Source organism: Asterias rubens, chromosome 19 (assembly GCF_902459465.1).
Source record: "Asterias rubens chromosome 19, eAstRub1.3, whole genome shotgun sequence".
Lineage (NCBI taxonomy): Eukaryota > Metazoa > Echinodermata > Asteroidea > Forcipulatida > Asteriidae > Asterias > Asterias rubens.
In genome coordinates this window covers 168,564-188,011 of record NC_047080.1, presented here as the reverse complement: position 1 = coordinate 188,011, position 19,448 = coordinate 168,564, and the positions used below count along the sequence as shown (strand labels likewise).

Genomic DNA, 19,448 nt, shown 5'->3' with positions numbered 1-19,448 from the left:
TATACCCCCACCCCAAAAAATAAAAAATAAAACAATCATGGCGGCCTCCGTTCGAGATGTTTTGAAAGCCGCAGCTTTCGTGTTTTTAATGGTTTCACCTTGTGCTACCTCTGTAGAGGTAAGTGTTACGGAGCCTTGAATGTGGAATTAATTTGGTTGTAATATGCTCTATAAAGTGTTGTTTTAAAAATCTAGGGTTGGTGAATTTACGGGTCGAAAAATTATAGTCCTAAATCCGCTCTTGAAAATGAACATTTTGAAATTGCGCGGTGTGCCATTTTTACGGCTACGCTGCAAACCTTTTGCGCAGGAAGCTCGGGCGCAAACTGTATGCACCGCGCAAACTCTTATGGGAAATAATTTTTTCTTTTAAAGCCATTGGACCCTTTCGGTACAGAAAAAAAAAAAAAAAATCACAGATTTACAAATAACTTACAGAAAGATTTGCTGGTAGGCATTCACTAATATTGTTTTATGAAACAGACGGTTACAAGTGTTTGAGAGCATGAAGACTTAGTAAAGTCCTTTTGAAAAGATGGATTTAAAAAAAAAAGATGCAGAAAATAGTAAATAATAAAAAAAAGAATGCGGCCCCAAAAAAGGATGCGGGCGGGAACGATCAACTGGTATTTTTTTATATTTGGCCTACTCTATCCTTTTCTAGTTGATTGTTCAAAAGTAATTTGTTTAATTTAAGATATTGCTGATAATGTGTGCTTTTTTATTTCATCATCAGCAGGAGCAAAACGTCAAAGGTTTCTTTAAAAGTGGACATACAAATAATTGGGCTGTATTGGTAAGTACTTGCAGCTTATAATTTCAAGTTACTGACATGTATCAATATTGTTGTCCCTATTGAATTCTGCCCAGAGCTCAATCTGGGTATTCAAACATTCGTTGAAGTATGAGAAAATCTGTTTTTATGTGCCGTTGGAGCCCGCTAATCGTTCCCTCCAAACTTGTCTGAACAAAAAGAAAACTGCAACTATTTTTGGCAGCTCTACCATGGCTCTACTAATCCTGTATATTTTATGGAAAGAATATTTCTTCTTGTTCCAGGTGTGCACGTCGCGTTTCTGGTTCAATTATCGCCATGTTGCAAACACCTTATCCATCTATCGCAGTGTGAAGCGACTCGGTATACCAGACAGTCAAATCATTCTAATGTTAGCTGATGATATGGCTTGCAATGCACGGAACCCAAGACCAGGTGAGCATCAAATGATTAGTGTGTCACGGCTGAGCCGTTAAGAAAACTGGACTCATTCTCTGGTGATTAAGTCATCAGAGTGTGAGTTTGGGTCCCGGCTGTGACAGGTGTGTCCATGAGCAAGATGTTTTTTAACTATACTTGCTTTTCTTCACCTAGGGGTATAAATGGGTACCTGCGAGGGTAGAGAATGATATTGTGCAAGAAAAAGCCTTTGGAGCACTGTGGTTGTATACTCCCCAGGGAGCTGAGAAAGATTAAAGGAATGTTAGTGGCCCAATGCTTAAGGCACTAATGTAAAGCGCATTGAGACGGTTATTGCTTTCCTTTTGTATGTAGGCGCCTTTATCAAGTTTTATGGATAAGTGGGCCATAAATATCTTCATTATAATTGTTGTTATCATTGAGAATTGCCCTATTTTAGAACTTGTTATTGTTATTGGTATTATAAGAGCACTGGTGGATTCAAGCTCTGGTGTTTCTGATCAGCAGAGTATGGGCTTAAGTTCCCGTTGTGACACTTGTGGGCCCTTATAAAAGCAAGACCAATTATTACTTCATTCTTCAGTTGGGACGTTAAGCCGTAGGGGGTTTGCCCTGGTGTTTCTGTGTGTTTTATTTTCAAGAAGCTTGGCAGTAGACTATGATTTCTTTGTTTATTTCTGTATATGAATGGTTTTGTTATGTACAGCGACTGTTTTCAACAACGCCAATCAGCATATCAATGTGTATGGGGACGATGTAGAAGTTGACTACAGAGGCTATGAGGTGAGGTTACACTTTCAATGTTTGGCAGATTTGGGTAGCCAACTGAGCTGTTTGAACACTCCCATTTTGTGATGTTTGACCATGTAATGTTGTGTTACAGGGCAGGTATAGATTTGGTAGTCACTCTTCAAATTAATTGTAATATCAACTTTTGTTTAGAAGTCCACAGCAATTTCGATAGAATTAAGCATTTCTCATATTGTGTATTCCTATTCTATGGATTGTTCTTCCTGCTTGGACATAATTGCTTTGGATATAAAAAACAACCTCCTTTTAAAATGAAATTTTCACATGTTAGTTTTATTTAATACAAAGGATTAAAACGATCAAATGAAAATTGAGAATAAAAATTACAAGGCTCTAACCTCATGATAAAATGTTTCTTGAAGGCAAAACATCGGACCATGAACCTTAATTTGCATTTATACAAAGCTAATTCTATTCTGAAAAACATATGGTTCTCTTCAGGTGACTGTGGAAAACTTCATCCGAGTTCTGACTGGACGTCTCCCACCAGGGACCCCTCGTTCCAAACGCTTGATGACGGACGATCGCAGCAACATCCTCGTCTACATGACCGGCCATGGTGGGGAAAACTTCCTGAAATTTCAAGACGCTGAGGAAATCTCCAATGTGGAATTGGCTCATGCGTTTGAGCAAATGTGGCAGAAGAAAAGGTTGGTAGTTAATAGTGAGATCAACAGATGCTCTGACATGGTCTGTTTGCCTTCATGTACAGTTATCGGGGCCGCCGATTTTCTGGCCATGGTAACCGACAGCCTGTTTAGAAAAGTTTTGCTGCTGTCAAACCATGAGTAACCATGTAATTGAATGAATCCTATGGATTCGTACATTCAGAAAGAAGTTGTATAACCGGCAACATTTATAGTTAACGATGAACCATCTCTGATCAATGGCCAGCTGTGGCCAACTGAGAAATTTGTTCCAGTATTTGACAAATGTTCTTTTTGGAATTAGTTCAGAAAGTGGGGCATGCTTTGAATTACTAAGTATTGCACACAAAGATGCAACCATGTGGCTGTTAAATCACTGGTGCTGGCAGCGGTGATCCTTGTTGATTTGACATTGTAACTTCTCCCATGGTCCTTTCTTAATGCTGAGAGTTGGATCATACATTTGGGTTGAAGTCCCACTTGAGGGGTCTGGTACGGGCTTGAACCAGGATCAGCAATGGTGAAAAGCAGGGGAAAAACCATAGAGCTTATCGAATACCAGTCATCTCGCCCCCCAGCAAAGTCGCCCACAACAAAGTCGCCCCCCAGCAAAGTCGCCCACTACAAAGTCGCCCCCCAGCAAAGTCGCCCACTACAAAGTCGCCCCCTCCCTTACAAAGTCGCCCCCTGTCAAAGTCGCCCCTCACAAAGTCGCCCCCTGACATAGTCGCCCCCCAACAAAGTCGCCCCCCGACACAGTCGCCCCCTAACAAAGTCGCCCAAGAAGATTTCACTAAGTGAGGGCGCCCTTTGTTAACGGTTTAGATTCAACCATTGGAGATTCCAGGCTTGGCGAATGCTCTGTCTTTTCGCTAGATAACTAATTAGCTATTTTCTTTTTTTTTATACTTTGACTTGGCCTTCTAATATTATGTAAATCTGTATCGAACATAGACAGTTTTCTGAATTAAATTAAGCATGCCAACCATTTAAGATTGTATACATAATTATTGCTGTGCATAATTTTTAATCCATACCGGAAACATATTTTTATACCCAATATTTTTAGTTAATATTTTTAATCAATTTGTTTTAACAATAAACAATTGTTATGACTAAAATGTGATTTTGTCTGTAGGCCTAGTGATCGACTTAGGGTTTTAATTAAAGTAGGCAACCTGTCAACTTATCACAACAATAAAACTTCAAGAACTTCAAATAGTGTATCAAAACACATCAGTTTTAGAGTTAACATAATTTTATTCAATTAAACAACATATAGACTATAAAAAAAGAAGGTTTTAAATATTAAAAAAAACCAATTAGAACTTTATTTAAAAGCAAATATGTAACCACCATAACTTTTAATAAATTCGCGAATAATTACCATTGCACAAACATTTGCTTCAACATGGAGGGGAAAAAAATTAAACAAATTGAGTTTGAAGTTTGCATCAACAAAAAACAAATAAATAAATGCAAATAAAAACAACCCATCAGTTACACGGAAATAACAAATATTTAAGTTTGAAGTTGGAAAAAGTAGTACATGTATTTAAAAAAAAAATAAAAATTTTTGGAGTAGAACAACAAAATTAAAACTGTATTTAAAAAAAAAAAAATAACCACAATTACTTTTAATAAATCTGCGAATGCTTTGTCTTTTCGATAACCAATTAGCTAGTTTTCTGAATTTAATTATGGTGCATTGCCACAAAGGGCGGCACAGCCACGTAACAGTTTCTTGGCACCGATTTCGCTGTTGGTGTAACTGTCCCACAGTTTAAAAATACGTGCCTGGTTGAGCGTAGTAGCACGTCGCTGGCGCGCGTAAGCTTCTTCTCACTTATCAGGCGGACCTGCATGTTTACCATCTGGGCTTCCTCGTGGAGCAACCTGATAAGGAAATACATATTCAGGTTGCATCTTCCGCCCGCCTTCGAGTTAAGCCTATTGTGCCATCCTATAATAATGAAAAAAGACACAAAAATAAATAATATGAACAAGAGGACGTTTGGGCATAGACAATGGTATTGATCGATTATGCGGTATCTTTTGGTTGAAACACTTAAAGGCACTGGGCACTGTGAAAATTTGAACTCAATTGGTCGTCGAAGTTGCGAGAGAATAATGGAAGAAGAAAAAACATTTTAGTGAGAATTTTTTAATATCCGCCATGTTGGTCATTCTGACCCAGAGATGTGGTGGTAATTATTTCTAGTGGGGGTGACGCGCAGAGCGCGGCATCCCGCTAGTGAATATTCCCCGCTAGTACAACTAGAAGATCACCGGAGGCTCGTAGTGGTGTGGTGATGACCAAGCATAGATGAATCACACTGGATTCACCAACTTAAGACAGTCCAAACTTCTCAAAATAAACACTCGTGAAATAATTTTCCATCACCCTCAGGTTCACTTCTGCTTGATAATTTATTTGATGTATATATATTCCGTACATAACATGTAAATAACCTGTTATATATATATATTATTTGAGTGTTCTAATATCTAAATGAAGCTGCTACAACACAAAGTTAAACACGCTCAAACCCGTCGTGCACGCTCAAAATCCCGTAGCATTCCTTCTGTAACAGCATGAAGGGGCCTACATTTCGTCTTTCCCCAGTGCTAATAATTGTTTCAAACTATTCAAAAGCGCCCTCACTTTTGTGTACGTCGCTCAACCATGCACTGGGCGACTTTGTTAGGGGGCGACAGTGTCGGGGGGGGACTTTGTTGGGGGGCGACTCTGTCATGGGGCGACTTCGTGAGGGGCGACTTTGACAGGGGGCGACTTTGTAAGTAAGGGGGCGACTTTGTGGTGGGCGACTTTGCTGGGGGGCGACTTTGTAGTGGGCGACTTTGCTGGGGGGCGACTTTGTTGTGGGCGACTTTGCTGGGGGGCGACTTTGTTGTGGGCGACTTTGCTGGGGGGCGACTTTGTTGTGGGCGACTTTGCTGGGGGGCGACTTTGTTGTGGGCGACTTTGCTGGGGGGCGAGATGACTGGTTTCCAGCTTGTCACACTGCCTCTGTGGAACTTAGTGCTTCAAAATTGAAATCTTATGGTTTTTATTTGGTTTGCAGGTATCATGAAGTCTTATACATCATTGACACGTGTCAAGCTGTGTCCATGTTCCAACTCTTCTATTCTCCAAATATCCTATCTGTGGGATCTAGCCAGGTCGGAGAAGACTCATTGTCTGTAAGTATAGATCCAATTGTTGTAAGTAGTCCTTACCAAGTAATAAACAACAAGGCAATCAGACTGGGTAATTTGTTTTTAAACTTTGAGTTGAACAAAGAAATAATTACTCGAGCGGGATTTGAACCAACGACCTCTGGATTAACGAGCCCACAATCTAGCAACTGGGCCCTATGTTCTAGTTCACCAGACCCAAGCTATAGTATTGTCAGCAGCAGAGTGTCATTACACTTGTGTCCTCCTTGAGCATGGCACTTGACCATACCCTAATTGCTTTGTAAACAAGTTGGGAAGGTATTGCGTTGTGCTCTAACAGCCACGCTCCTAAGGGATGGTACCCATGCCAGCATCCTTATGGGCTGTGAAGGGGGGTTACTGTTTCAGCCCATTAAAGTGACCATTCAGCTTTATGATGTTAGGCGATATCTCATTGATACTACTATTGTTTTTATAAACCAAGAATACAATCATTCTGATTGAGAGGTTTGTCTTTGAACTTAGTGATTATTTTGTCTTTCCATACAGCACCATGTAGATCCAGCTATTGGCGTTTATGTCATTGATAGATATACATACTACGCTTTGGAATTCCTAGAGAAAGTCTCACCTAACAGCAAGAAATCAATGGCGGACTTTGTGAGTTTATTTTTTCTATCAAAATTGTGAATTCTGTCAGAAGCAATCTGCAAACTTATAAAGTTACCTTCAGCATAACAAGGAATTTAGTGGTAGCTCTTAAAGACTAACTAGTTGTAGTAGTGGTAGTAGAAGAGGTCATCGATGGAGCCTCTGATGGTCGCTTTTCTCACATCTCGCTCAGGAATGCATGTTCTCAGTGATCTCTTGTTGAACTACATCTTTCTGCAGCTGGTCATCATAGTATATACACATGGTGGTAATGTAAACTCAATCATATTTTTGTTATTCATGTAAAAGACTTAATCTAAAGTTTCCTTCATGGTTTTGTTGTGAGTAACAATTATTTTGTTCTACATTTCTTGTTCTAGTTTCAAGTTTGCCCACAGCAAGTTTGCCGCTCCACTCCGGGCATAAGGACTGACCTATTCCGTCGAGACATCAAAACAGTTCCTATCACTGACTTCTTCGGAAGCGTACGTAATGTTGAACTGTCATCAACAACTATTGCACTAAGTAATGAGACAGAAACTACGGAAAGAGTCCAACTTCCTGAGAAAGAAGAAGGGCCTAAAGACAAGGAGATAAAACGATTCAGTTTTGTAGAGCAACTACCAGCTGTTGAGAAAAATAGCGAAAAGGTATGTCATACCGATATTCAGTTATTTAGTAATACAGGTGCTTTATAGAGGGGCGTCAAAGTAAAATTCATTATTTTTCAACAGATAGACTCCTCATGAAAGTCTCGGGTTTCACGTTAAAATGATGTAAAATGTCATTTTATCTGATACTCTTTCTACTGCCAAATGAGTAGATCACAAACTTGAATTTTACCTTGGAGCCCCTCTTATAATCGCCATCAAGTTTGTCTCCACTCTTTCTATTTTCTTTACCTGTTTCTTTTTCATTTTTCTTTTAGGGTACATACCATCAAAAGGTTCAGTTATCCAGTGAGTTTGTGCTTGCCAGCAGTGCACTGCTGGCAGTTGTCGTCGTTGTTTTATTAAGCCGGATAGCATCATGACATTAGAAATATGCCATCCCCTTGTTAGATTTGGTGAGTGTTTATTTTTTACATATGTAAATTTTGTACAATTTTTTCATGGGCAGGCCCAATTTCTTAGGCTCTGCTTACCATAAGCGTTCCTTATGAAAGCAGATAAATTTGTGCTTATGTCGTGCGTATTTCAAGGATTAGCAGGGAATTTGGGCTTGTGCACGTGGGTCCTCCACGTTACTAGGCGTTCTTCGCTTACACAGCTAGTGTTGAAATTCGGCGCTTGCATGTAAGTGGAGAACGTAGATCACAAGCTCAGAATTCGGCGTGGAGCAAAGCCATGAAATTGGACCCAGTTTGTTATGACGGTTTGACTGTTTGTAACTTTGAACCACAAATATTATGGAGTTTGAGATGCCATGTAAAGATGTGAATAGACCCCTTGCATGTGACGTCACACTCTCAACTGAGGCCAAAAAGCGCTCTCACTGAGGCCATTGGAAGCAAACCATAGGACGATAGATGTTCTTAAAGATGTGCGCATGACCTGTGTCCATGTAGCATTTGCCTGTTATGCAAGGGGTCTACTACAGAAATCATTCAGGGATCAAAAGAAATGCCTTGCTGTTGTTTGTATTGATACGTTTAAACAAAAATTAACAGTTTCTTTAAGCTGATGTTGAGAAATCAGCATGAAACATCATGACCAGAACATGCCAGAGTTAAAAACAAATACTTAAGCAAGGCTGGAATTGTACACTGGACGGAAGGCCTGAGGCAAGTAGTTTAAGTGTTGGGCCAGTAATATAATGATTGGACAAGTCCGATGGTCTTGTATTTGTCATTTAAATACCAATTTACCCCACTGTATAATAACTTGAACAGAAACAAACTATGTTCAAATGTTGCAATTGCGTCTTTTGAGTAATAAAATATTCTTAATGCTCAGTGTTCTCAAACTATTTTTACTCACGAAAGAATAATAGCACTTTAATTTCACATGATGGTATTTTCTTGTTAAAAGTTTTTCTTTAAAATGGGGGAAAAAAACTCCTTTCACAACAGAAAATAAATGTGAATCAAACAAGAAGTGTTTTATTATTTGACATCAAAACATTCAATTTGTTTTCAAAGTAGACATAATTTATATCAAACATTTATTAACTCTTATTATTTCATTTGCTTTAACACAAAGTGTTATATCAAGTACATATCAATAATTGATATTAAATTTGCATAAATATACAGAAATGTACAAAAAATGTTTAAGTTTTTCATTTTCAAAATACGCCATTTGAGGTATACTGAATACAATACTAGGAGAATATTACGTATGGGTTCCTTTTTTCTATAAAGACCAAGCGATATGCGCCAGAGCTGTATGCCGTCCCTTTTTTGTTCATGTATTTAGTTAGTCTTTAAGTCCAACCACTACTTCGAACTGCCTCTAGCTACCAGGCAATCTCAGTGGTCTAGTTGGTAAGACACTGCTCTAGATTTGCAAAGGTTGTGGGCTCGAATCCCACCCGAGTAATACGCCTATGATTTGTCCACAGGACTTTGAGAAAGTACTGAGTATACAGTGCTAACACACGTTGAGGTGTAAATAATATACATGTATTAAAAACAAAAACAAATGAACATGTGAGTTATTTAAAGACAGTGGACACTATTGGTAATTGTCAAAGACCAGTCTTCTCACACTTCATGTATCTCAACATTATATGCATAAAATAACAAACCTGTGAAATTTGAGCTTGATTGGTCGTCGGAGTTGCGAGATAACTATGCAGAAAAAACACCCCTGTCACACGAAGTTGTGTGCTTTCAGATGCTTGATTTCGAGACCTCAAATTCTAAACTTGAGGTCTCGAAATCAAATTCGTGGAAAATTACTTCTTTGTCAAAAACTACGACACTTCAGAGGGAGCCGTTTCTCGCAATGTTTTATACTATCAACCTCTCCCCATTACTCGTTACCAAATCAGGTTTTATGCTGAAAATTATTTGAGTAATTACCAATAGTGTCCACTGACTTTAAATAAATATTAATTATAATCAAAATTACTTGTGAACATTAAGTAACAAATAATTATTTATTTCAATTAGATACAGCTGCATTAATTAATAATTCAGGACTTAAAAACCGTTTCTGGTGGTGTTTTTTTTTCAATTCAAAAGCATTTTCTTTTGGTGTAGCTCTTATTCATTTGTAGTTAATGAAACTCAGTTTGGCACCTCATTAATTATGTTTTCTCATCAATATTTACAATTTTAGGAGTAACTATAAATATTAATAGTAAACTTGCAGGTACAACCATGAGTAAAATCTCTTTTGAATGAGTGGTAGGCCTACCACTCATTCAAAAGAGATTTTACTCATGGTTAAATCTCTTTTGAATGAGTGGTAGGCCTACCACTCATTCAAAAGAGTTTTTCCCCATGGTTGTACCCGCAAGTTTACTATTAATATTTATATTGATAGTTACTCTTATTCTCCACACCATGCAAAGCTTCAAACACCATTTATAATTTTAAATACCTTAATATTGTTCTTTTTAATGGACGTCTTTCTGAAGCACAATCAGTCTGGTGAAAAGCCATAATTTATCAGCCAATCATCCACAGACAGCATCATCAATTAAATGCCTCGTTATAATAATTATAATAATAATAATAATAACAGGAATGATTTTGGAAAAAACTACAGAAGTGTTACAGATTTGGCAACTTTTGAACATACATGGAAACGCCAGCAAAAAATAAACCAACACATTGTACTTACTAGTTTTAATGGGGTGGTACAAATGAACTGGTTTCTTTTGTATTCTTTTTGGCTATACAGTGCATGAAACTTTTATATTAATGGCACTGGTCACTATTTGGTAAGTACTAAAAAAATAATTGTTAGCATAAAAACTTACTTGGCAAGTAAAAACAAAGGTACACTTTGTCTTTAAATCATGACCTCATGACCTCTGGTTCTGTCATGCTTGCTCAAATACAAAATTGTTTTAGATAAAGGTGAGAAGAAATTTCATAGAACTACAAATTTATACAAACAGTACACAAATAAAAACTTACATTAATTTGAAATTAACAATCTCTTGAAAATGTGACTTAATGCAGGAACATAAAGTTACCCAAATTACTAGGTACTTTGACCAGCAAACTGTGTCCCTCCCAACCTTCAGAAACACAAGCTGCCATCTTTGTGAATTTGGGCCCTGTCCATTCAGTAATTATCATTTAAATGGGAAGGGAGTCCAATTGCAGCAATAATTATAAACCCAAGTTGAACAAACTTCCAATCGATAACCTCGCTAAACATTGATTGGATTGGATATTCTTGTAAAAAATACCATGACAGTTTTTTGCTGTTTCTCAGCAAGTACACATTGTCTAAAACTTATATGACTTTAATTGCACTTTATTTATAAGTTTGCCTATTAATCAGCATTACATTGACCAAAACCAATCAATGACCCTACCTTTAAAGAGAACAAAACAGATGTTTAACAAAAAATTATAATAAGTCAGCAATCTACTTACTGGTAGTACTGATCGTTTATCACTCTATGCATCTGTTAATAATTTATATGTTTGCTATATGAAACATTGGCTTACCCTTCAGTTACTGCTTTGTGAAGTAAGCCCCGTTATTTGCTTCAATTCGATGACCCTAAGGGTTCCAGAATGGAGTATGAAAGTACATTGGAGGTTGTTCCAGTGCCCAGCGAGCAAAGATAGCTTTTTCCGTAATGAAACGATGTACGCTTCTCTTGCCCTTTTCATTCTTTTTGTAATAATCGCATTCTTTGAGGCCGGCTGTGTCATAGTAGTGATAAGGAACCTCCTTGTTTGTTTCATTTCTGGAAAGGAAAAGAAAGAGAATGTTGATATTAACCTACACTTAATAACAATATTGGCTTCTTACAATGTATAGCACTCATATCTATCACTCAGTGACGCTCAAGGCGCTGTAACATACAGTATTTCCTGCAAGTTATGTGGGACTCGTTTCAAATATGAGACCTAATCCTTTTCTGTAATGTTTTATAAGGTGCTGAATTCTATGTATTGTTATAAAATAAGTAGAAGTCTACTTACTGGCAGTACTGGTCATTTACCATTCCATAAATATGAATCTCATCGCACACGTTACGGGCTAGCAACATGGTGAACCATCCTGTACTCAAATGGGTCCCAGACTTCATCCTGTCAGAATAAAAACCAAAGTTAATGTACTAACAGTTAACAGTTGTGTTGAACAAAGATAATAGAGAATTTTCGCTTTCGACGAAGGAAGACTCTGCGACGGTATGAGTATTTTTAGCCAAATGTTGTCGTTTTCAGAGCAACACAGATTCATTCCTCATTACCATTGCAGAACCATCCGTCATCGAAAGCGATAACTCTTTATTGAAACAATAGGGAAACCGCCAAGACGGGGCTGGATAGCTCAGTTTGAAGAGGGCCTGCATTTTAATCTGGAGATTATTGGTTCAATTCCCGCTCTAGTGCATTTTTCTTTGTTTAAACCCTAACGTAAACTTATCGCCTTTTACTCAAGTTTTATAATTGGAAGTTGTGAAGGTAAACTTCTGATAACACTTTGGGGAAAATTCATGACATGTATTTTTAAAATGTTACATTTACTTTTAGCCATAGTTCAGAGCTTCTAACATTTGCATCCTGCAATCAGGGAGATTTCGTACAACAGACGGGGAGATAATTAGGTCTACATTTAATGTAGAAAACAATTCCATAATCAGGGAGATTGTCAGATTTGTTCATCAGTGCCTTTTCCAGCGGTTGCAAAGTGCTACAAAAAATGATGGAAAACCACAGAGGAAACATATTATACAAGCGAGTGAGTTTTAAGATGCTTTTAAAACTTGGGAAAACTTATTTCAGCGAGTTGGGGAGATTGTGAATTTCTTCTTGGCACCAAAGCAAAGACCAGGGGGCATGGAGGTAATTGCCTTCATTGCCTCTGTGAAGTATCGTGCCTGTATCCAAACAAAATTAATGTTACGTACCTTGGGACACCAGTTTCAGCTTCAAATATTTCATCCGCTTTGTTCATCTGTTCCTGCGTTAGATAAAAGAATCCTGTCTTCTTATACTTCTCAGCTGAGGCTTTCAGAGTATTAAATGCAAATCCAGATCCAGTTGTACTCAGGGCTTTGGCCGGTCCCCATCCAACAACGTACTCAGTCGGACTCGGTATATCCACTAGATACTTTGGGTTCTTTTTAAGGTGAGGAGTTGACGAATGAGCAATAACTCGTACCGTTGTCCGAGACCCGACATCTTCCTCGTATCCGGAGGCCGGTGCATTGTTCATTCGAAAGACGCAGTCAGCTTCGTCGATAAGATAGCCGGCGCCGGATTTCAGAAGTTGTCCAGAGCTGGACACAAAGGCACATTGCGCACAGTGAAGATTCAGTTTCTAATTTAGGGATAAAACAAAAGCCCATAAGAAATTAGTAATTAAGAGGTAGTAGTGTCAACTTTGGAAGTACATAAACAAGTAATGACCATAAAAACCAACTTGGTAAGAAGCACTGTACAGCTGTTGATAGCATTCACTTCAAAGTTATGTGGTTATGTAAAAATATATAAGTTTTTATGCCCAAAAATTTGAATCTGATGAGAAGCAATACTGTCAGTAATGTTTCCCAGATTGTGTATTCCTAAAAGGGATGATTCTTCCTTTCTGGACATAATTATTTGCTCTGGATTTTCAACAATATCTCAAAAGCGTGACCAAATTGAATTGGTTTTTGTATGAGCAACATTTAAACTACTTAACAGTTCCAAAAACCAAAGTAAATTTGCCTTTAAGCACCCACAATAGACTACAGTCATAGGCCATCCTATTTTATTGATCTCAGCTGATGTTACTACATACCTTTGTTTGATCCAACACGGATAAATAGCCATGGTTGGTATACAAGGCATCCGTTGTTTCAACTTTTGACTTCCTCTCAGTATCTAGCAGTTTTGTATCACTTGGCAATTTTAGTTTATCCGAAGTGGTCACAGGAGCCCTGGCCACCTCTGTGTGTTTTTCTGTTTTCACTTTTGTGTTTGCAGTTTCATTCAATTTGGTAATTCCCTGAAGATTTTGAGATTCATTTCCTGTTTTTACGGTCGTTTGATTTCCAGACGATTGAGAAGAAAGTGCTGATTGATTTAGAAAACTACTTGCTAATGTTGTCTGATATTTTGAAATGGAAGTAGACTGATTTGTTGAAGTAGAATTAGACAGTTCAGAATTGTACAATTTTCTTAATTCTTCACCATTGAATTGCCTCGTGTTGACATTATTTTGTAATAAGTTGGTGTAAAAAAAGATGCCAGAGTTGAGATAAAATCCGAACCCAGTCAGAGTGAAGACTGCCAACACTATGCAGAAGAAGAACAATTGTTTCTGTAAAGTAAAACGAACAAAACATTTTAAAGTATATTTCAGTTAATTGTATAAACTTTGCCTGCAGGCCTGTGGGCTCAATTTCGCAAAGCCTGTAAGAACAAAAAAGGGCATAATTCACCAGCCAAAATTACATTGTTGTGACTGGCACCTCACTCAATTGTTTTTAGCAGAGAAAATTGCTGAGCATTAATTTCTGCTTTAAAAACAGCTTTATGAAAGTGTCCCAGGCTGAAAACAGGCAGTCCCAAGCAATCTCCAAACACAGACGGCATTCACATTTCACTGTTCACATATTTTTCTTCGGGTTCGTAAGAAATTGTTTGAAAAATGACTCATGTGCTACCAAAGTGGTCCTTTCCAGCACACTGCAGAACTCTGGATGGTACTGAGTACACAGTGCTAACACATATCAGTGTATAATAAACCCAAATTAACATTCTTTATCCCAAAACAACGGTACCCACTGCTAAATATATGATTCGAACTGCCTCTAGCTACTGGGCAATCTCTGTGGTCTAGTTGGTAAGAAACTGCTCTAGAATTGCAAGGGTCTTGGGTACGAATCCCACTGAGAAATATGCATTTTATTCTTGTTCACCAAACTCTGGAAAGTACTGAGTATACAGTGCTAATTTAAGGGTAAAACCCAAATAGACCTTTTCGCAAATACCGGGGCGCGCGCGTAAAGCTTGGAATTAGGTGCATTGTGGTCTAGCTGGTATCCAAATTTGATCCATATATATCCCACAATGCACCTCATTCAACAGTCTGCGCTTGCGCATTGGTATTTGCGATAAGGTCTATGAACACACTGCAGTCGGTGGCCTCCAAGTGGCCTGTACAAATTGCCTTCAGTCGGTCTTCCAGAGGTTGTTAAACACGCTGAGACATCAGAACAATTCAAAACCCGGTTGAAAACATATCTGTTTACTTTGTACAATAATTGTTGATTTCCTTTTACAGCGCATAGGGACCTCACGGTGATATGCGCTATATAAGAATGGTTTTATTATTATATTATTATTATTACAAATTGCCTTGTGTAACAGAGCTCTCAAGCAGAAACCATGTTATGGTTCAGCAATCTTGTTGTCAAGTTATTGTGACAAAAGGGGTGACAAAAAACATAAAACAAACAATTTCAACTGTAGAAGCCTAATGCTAGTAATTTTACTATGCCTTCTTGCAGTAACACCTGCGCTGCGTTACCAAAGACACGCGCACGCAGTGATGTTTTTACTCAGCTTTTTCGTTCCATCCGAAAAGTACCATTGCACGCTGGCAGCGTGCCAGCGTGCAATGGTACTTTTCGGATGGAACGAAAAAGCACGGCGAGTGACTCAGCGTGCAATGGTACTTTTATTTGCTATCACGTGACGGACAATCCTCCAATCAAATGGCAAGGATCTGCTTGGGTGTTATATAAACATTTATATTTACCTAAGAATGTACTATGCACCTTGGCTCTTGCAGCTGTGAATAACCATTAAAGGGCCAAAGCCAAAAGTGGTCATCCTGAGCTATAATTTTTTTGGGGGAGCTTGCTTGGGTCAGTTGGTTCCTTGTTTACACACCATAAATTAATTTCTGTTTTTATAGTTCTATTATTAAATACACTGAAAATACTACATCAAATTCCGTCCTGTCACACAAACGATACTTTTGGCTTTGGCCCTGAAGGCAGTGGACACTGTTGGTAATTTCCTTGTGCTGTGTCTATATTTATATTTACCTAACTAAGAATGTACTATGTACCTTGGCTCTTGCAGCAATGAATAGCCATTAAATATGGGTTACCGGACACTTCGGCACCTTGCAAACTCGGCACTTCGCAAACTCGGCACCCACTGCACCAAGAATGTCGGCACCAAACAAACTCGACACCGGCCTGTTTTGGTCTAACAAACTCGGCACCAAACAAACTCGGCACCGGCCTATTTTGGTCCAATAAACCATGGAGAAATAAACCCAACTCGGCACCAACAGCACATACCACCCGAAGAGTAGTATTAAAACAAGTTAAGTACGTGTACTTAACACCATAAAAACTGGTAGAAATTCAGTTAAAATAATTAGTAGTTATTCTAGCTTATATGACCATAACCACTTCCGAACTTTTGAAAAAATTGGCATCAGAGATTGTTTTTCCCTGAAAATTTTACGTCCGCACGCTCAGTTTTTGTTTTGTTTTTTGTTTACATGTTGGTGAAAGTGCATCGCTATTTGTTGATGTATTGGGCTTTGAAAATGTTAGCGTTTGGTTGACAATGATCGACTTTTTTATTTTGAAGAGAGTGCAATTTGGGAGCCTGATTTGCCTACATGTCGGCCGTGGGGGACTTTTGCCCCACCGCGGCGGCGGCAGCGACAGTTCAGTACTCTTTATTTTGAATTTAATGTTTTTTGATCAAAGTTCTGTGTAAATGTTCCCCAAAAAATACTAAGACATCGAAATTATGATTTTCGACTAAAAAACGTCTTGAAAAGGGGCGCCCTCACTATGTCAGTTTACACAAAATAAATACTAATTATTTGATACAGATCTTTGAAAAGGGCAACCTCACTATGACAGTGAAAAATTAATAATAATTATTTGGTATGTATAGTCGATACGTCGTCGAACCCGTCGACACACGACGAGGATCGGGATTTATTTTAATTTCCAACTGGGTGCCGAGTTTGCAACCGTTGCAGATCGAGCGTTTTCAACCAGGTGCCGAGTTTGTAGTTGTGCATGTGCCAAGTTTGTGGGTGCCGAGTTTGCAAGGCGCCGAGGTTGTGGGTGCCGAGTTTGAGAGGTGCCGAAGTGTCCGGTATTCTTGAAAACATGATACTGTGCAGGTAAATGTGCTCTAGTGCTTTTTGTGCGGGCAATCAATTGTTTTTTTGACAATGGTTCACATATATCCTAAATAGCCGTACATGCAGAATTTGAACAATTAGATCCATTTCAAAATTATGTTTTCACTTGCGGATAAAATACAATATTTAACAGAGCCTGGTTGTAACACCAGTCATTGACTGGTTTTATCATGTTGGATGGGCTTTAACCAACGGTATTAGTCACAATTATCTGAATCATTTCTGGGGATTATTTTTGCATGAGGGCTCCCTTTTTCAACCATTAGGTGCAGTTACATGCACTGGAAAGACAACATTTGAGTTGGAAACCTCATTTCATAGGATTAAAACAAACAAATGGTTCCAAAAACCAAAGGTATACTTTCACTTTTATAACAAAAATGGTAAAAATATGATGAATAGAAACGGTCATACCTGTCCCAGCATTTGGCTCATCTTCTTCGGCTTTTGACTCTTTTTGTTTTCTTTGCAATTTACATGCTAAGAAATTTGGCGGGCTGGTGCTATTGATGTCCACATGAATGTAGTATTGTGTGAGGAAATGCAGCAAGTTGCTTCTTTATCGGATGATCACTGATGCAGAAATATGTTCAATAACTGGCCATAGACTAAAAGCATGACTATGTGTTCCTACATCCTCCCTTGCTTTCACATGGTCTGTTCAGAGAAAATGTTTGCAAGTCATAAATAGTGGACTTCGACACTGTGAATGAATTTTGCATAAATCAATAACCTGTTACGTATGTGTACAGGTACTTTCCTGCTGTTAGAATTGTTTGCAGCCAGCTGTGGTGTTTGTGATATTGGGACTAGTGTCCAAACAAGCACATTGCATGAAAGCAAGCCTGCTTGGAAAGATAGTCAAAGTTGTTGTACATGTATGGTCATGACTTTACAAAGTTATGGCAAGAAAAAAACTTAATTGGTTAGAAGTAGATGGTATAATGCATGATGTGAAACTTACTTTTTATTCTGAATTACTGTGGTTCTGGAAATAGATATAATTTTTATCCCCAAAAATTTGAATCTGCTGAGAAGTGTTACTAACTGACAGTTAGTTATATTGTTAAACTCACTTAACTAGTGTATTCCAATGAAACAAACTGAGCTACATATACCAACTCTATGTTGGCAGTCTCCCTATCTTGTCAATATCTTTGTTTCGGAGTGCCACTCCAAAGCTATTAACCATTAGCTGCCCTGAAACCAGGGATCGCACCCAAGTTTATGATACACCTAGGAAGCGGAAGCAAGGGGATCACCTTAAGGGGATGCAACTATTTAATTTCAAACATCATCAAGTTATAAACAACAATGGAAACTCGAAAATTTGGTAATGATTTTCAATTGGTTTGAACAATGAAAAATTGACCAGATTGGAATTTGAACAAACATTTGAATGTGCCGGGCTCCATCAACTGAGCTTCTATTATAATAGCCCTATGTGGTGGTCTATTTTGTAAATGTCTTTGTTCAGGGTGCCAGTCAAAAGGCCATACAACCGTTAGCTGCCTATCCTTGCACATATAGGATCACACTCAAGTTTGATACCAGCGAGCGAACATAGAAACAAAACAGAAAACCATCTAGTTTTCATCTACCTAAAAAAAGAGATGGCAAATTATAACAAGTAATCATTATTGCCTTGTATTTTTGTATTTTTGTATTTTTATAACTTGTACTTTCATCATTGTAAATTGTTTGCTATAGACATTATTGTTGAATGTTTGTCAGGGTGATGTTGACGTTGGGCGCTGGTACAAATCTACTCCTAGAACTATGGTTAGTTCCGCTATCGCGAAAATCATTAATATAATTTATATATTTAAGGACAATTATTTTATTAATTTTCAAACAATGTCTAACTTATGGTCCCCGAGATTAATGTGAACATTAAAATTTGAAAGAATTATCTTCTTGCAGTAAATAATTTTTTTTTTTTTTTTATGGGGTTTTGTTTGTGTTATTATTTCAAATCAATGTATTATTATTAATAAAAAACATTAATAAAAACATTAGTTTAAATGTTCATGTAGTTTGACCATTTTGACAAAGCCAGTCTGGAAAATAATTAAATTGCGGGTTAACACAGATACATGTATGTACACCGTCTGACAATAATTTGCAACCTAACCGTTGAAATATGTGACAATGCCCTCCAGCCATCATGAAGTTATCTCCAAAACCGACCACCATTTCAACGCGCCTTCATTCAGTCCCTATCTCTTGGTTTAAACCCCGCCTCGCAATCGCTACGAACGTCGGCGGGAGCATCGAGTGTACGAGAGCATGGTAGGAATAGAATAGTACGAGCCACGAACTAAAATAAGAATTCTAAAGCTGAAATAAATACCGAATTATCAAGACGAATACAATACAAGTGTTATTTCCATAGGTTAACGGTTAACCTCAAATTAAACTCACCTTAACCATAGGGGAATGTGGTTTTCTTTGCTGAAACTGGCATTTTATGCAGTAACCGGCAAAATGTAAACATAATTCTTGAAAGAATGGGCGATCGACACGCACCGGGGGTTGGTGCAAAGTTCACAATGCATTTAGGCTTAGTATAAAGTCTTTGTTCACTGTGGGGTGTTTTGCGCACCGTGGGTGCAGAGTGATAACCATAATCCCAGACTTGAAATCAAGTCTAGG

At 38.1% G+C, this 19,448-nt stretch overlaps 2 protein-coding genes across 4 annotated transcripts; one reads left to right on the top strand and one right to left on the bottom strand.

Annotated features, from left to right (window-relative positions):
- The first annotated feature begins 45 nt into the window (after positions 1–45).
- On the top strand, positions 46–12,693 carry LOC117303535 (GPI-anchor transamidase-like). 3 transcript variants are annotated; one of them, XM_033787767.1, is made up of 10 exons: positions 46–118; positions 737–796; positions 1,060–1,210; positions 1,902–1,978; positions 2,447–2,655; positions 5,739–5,856; positions 6,382–6,492; positions 6,864–7,133; positions 7,412–7,549; positions 12,626–12,693. In XM_033787767.1, the coding sequence occupies exons 1-9, from the start codon at positions 89–91 to the stop codon at positions 7,514–7,516; spliced, it is 1,131 nt and encodes a 376-aa protein (XP_033643658.1). In that variant the 5' UTR covers positions 46–88; the 3' UTR covers positions 7,517–7,549; positions 12,626–12,693. The 3 variants fall into 3 exon arrangements, with proteins under 3 accessions (XP_033643658.1, XP_033643659.1, XP_033643657.1); XM_033787768.1 differs by lacking the exon at positions 12,626–12,693 and having other exon boundaries at positions 740–796; positions 7,412–9,126; XM_033787766.1 differs by lacking the exon at positions 12,626–12,693 and having other exon boundaries at positions 7,412–9,126.
- Positions 9,474–19,346, bottom strand: LOC117303534 (alpha-N-acetylgalactosaminide alpha-2,6-sialyltransferase 3-like). Its single transcript, XM_033787765.1, has 6 exons — positions 19,218–19,346; positions 17,208–17,450; positions 13,407–13,928; positions 12,532–12,944; positions 11,600–11,707; positions 9,474–11,361 (listed from the first exon to the last, which is right to left on the bottom strand). Exons 2-6 carry the CDS (start codon positions 17,226–17,228, stop codon positions 11,172–11,174), a joined length of 1,254 nt encoding a protein of 417 aa, XP_033643656.1. The 5' UTR covers positions 17,229–17,450; positions 19,218–19,346; the 3' UTR covers positions 9,474–11,171.
- Positions 19,347–19,448: the final 102 nt, after the last annotated feature.

Excerpts from the sequence above, each read along its gene's own strand:
- LOC117303534 (XM_033787765.1), bottom strand. The coding sequence starts at position 17,228 with ATGAGCCAAATGCTGGGACAG. Across the intron at positions 13,929-17,207 it reads TGAGCCAAATGCTGGGACAG|AAACAATTGTTCTTCTTCTG; the intron begins GTATGACCGTTT and ends TTTACTTTACAG. Across the intron at positions 11,708-12,531 it reads GCTGAAACTGGTGTCCCAAG|GATGAAGTCTGGGACCCATT; the intron begins GTACGTAACATT and ends TTATTCTGACAG.
- LOC117303535 (XM_033787767.1), top strand. The coding sequence starts at position 89 with ATGGTTTCACCTTGTGCTACCTCTGTAGAG. Across the intron at positions 1,979-2,446 it reads TTGACTACAGAGGCTATGAG|GTGACTGTGGAAAACTTCAT; the intron begins GTGAGGTTACAC and ends GGTTCTCTTCAG. Across the intron at positions 2,656-5,738 it reads CAAATGTGGCAGAAGAAAAG|GTATCATGAAGTCTTATACA; the intron begins GTTGGTAGTTAA and ends TTTGGTTTGCAG.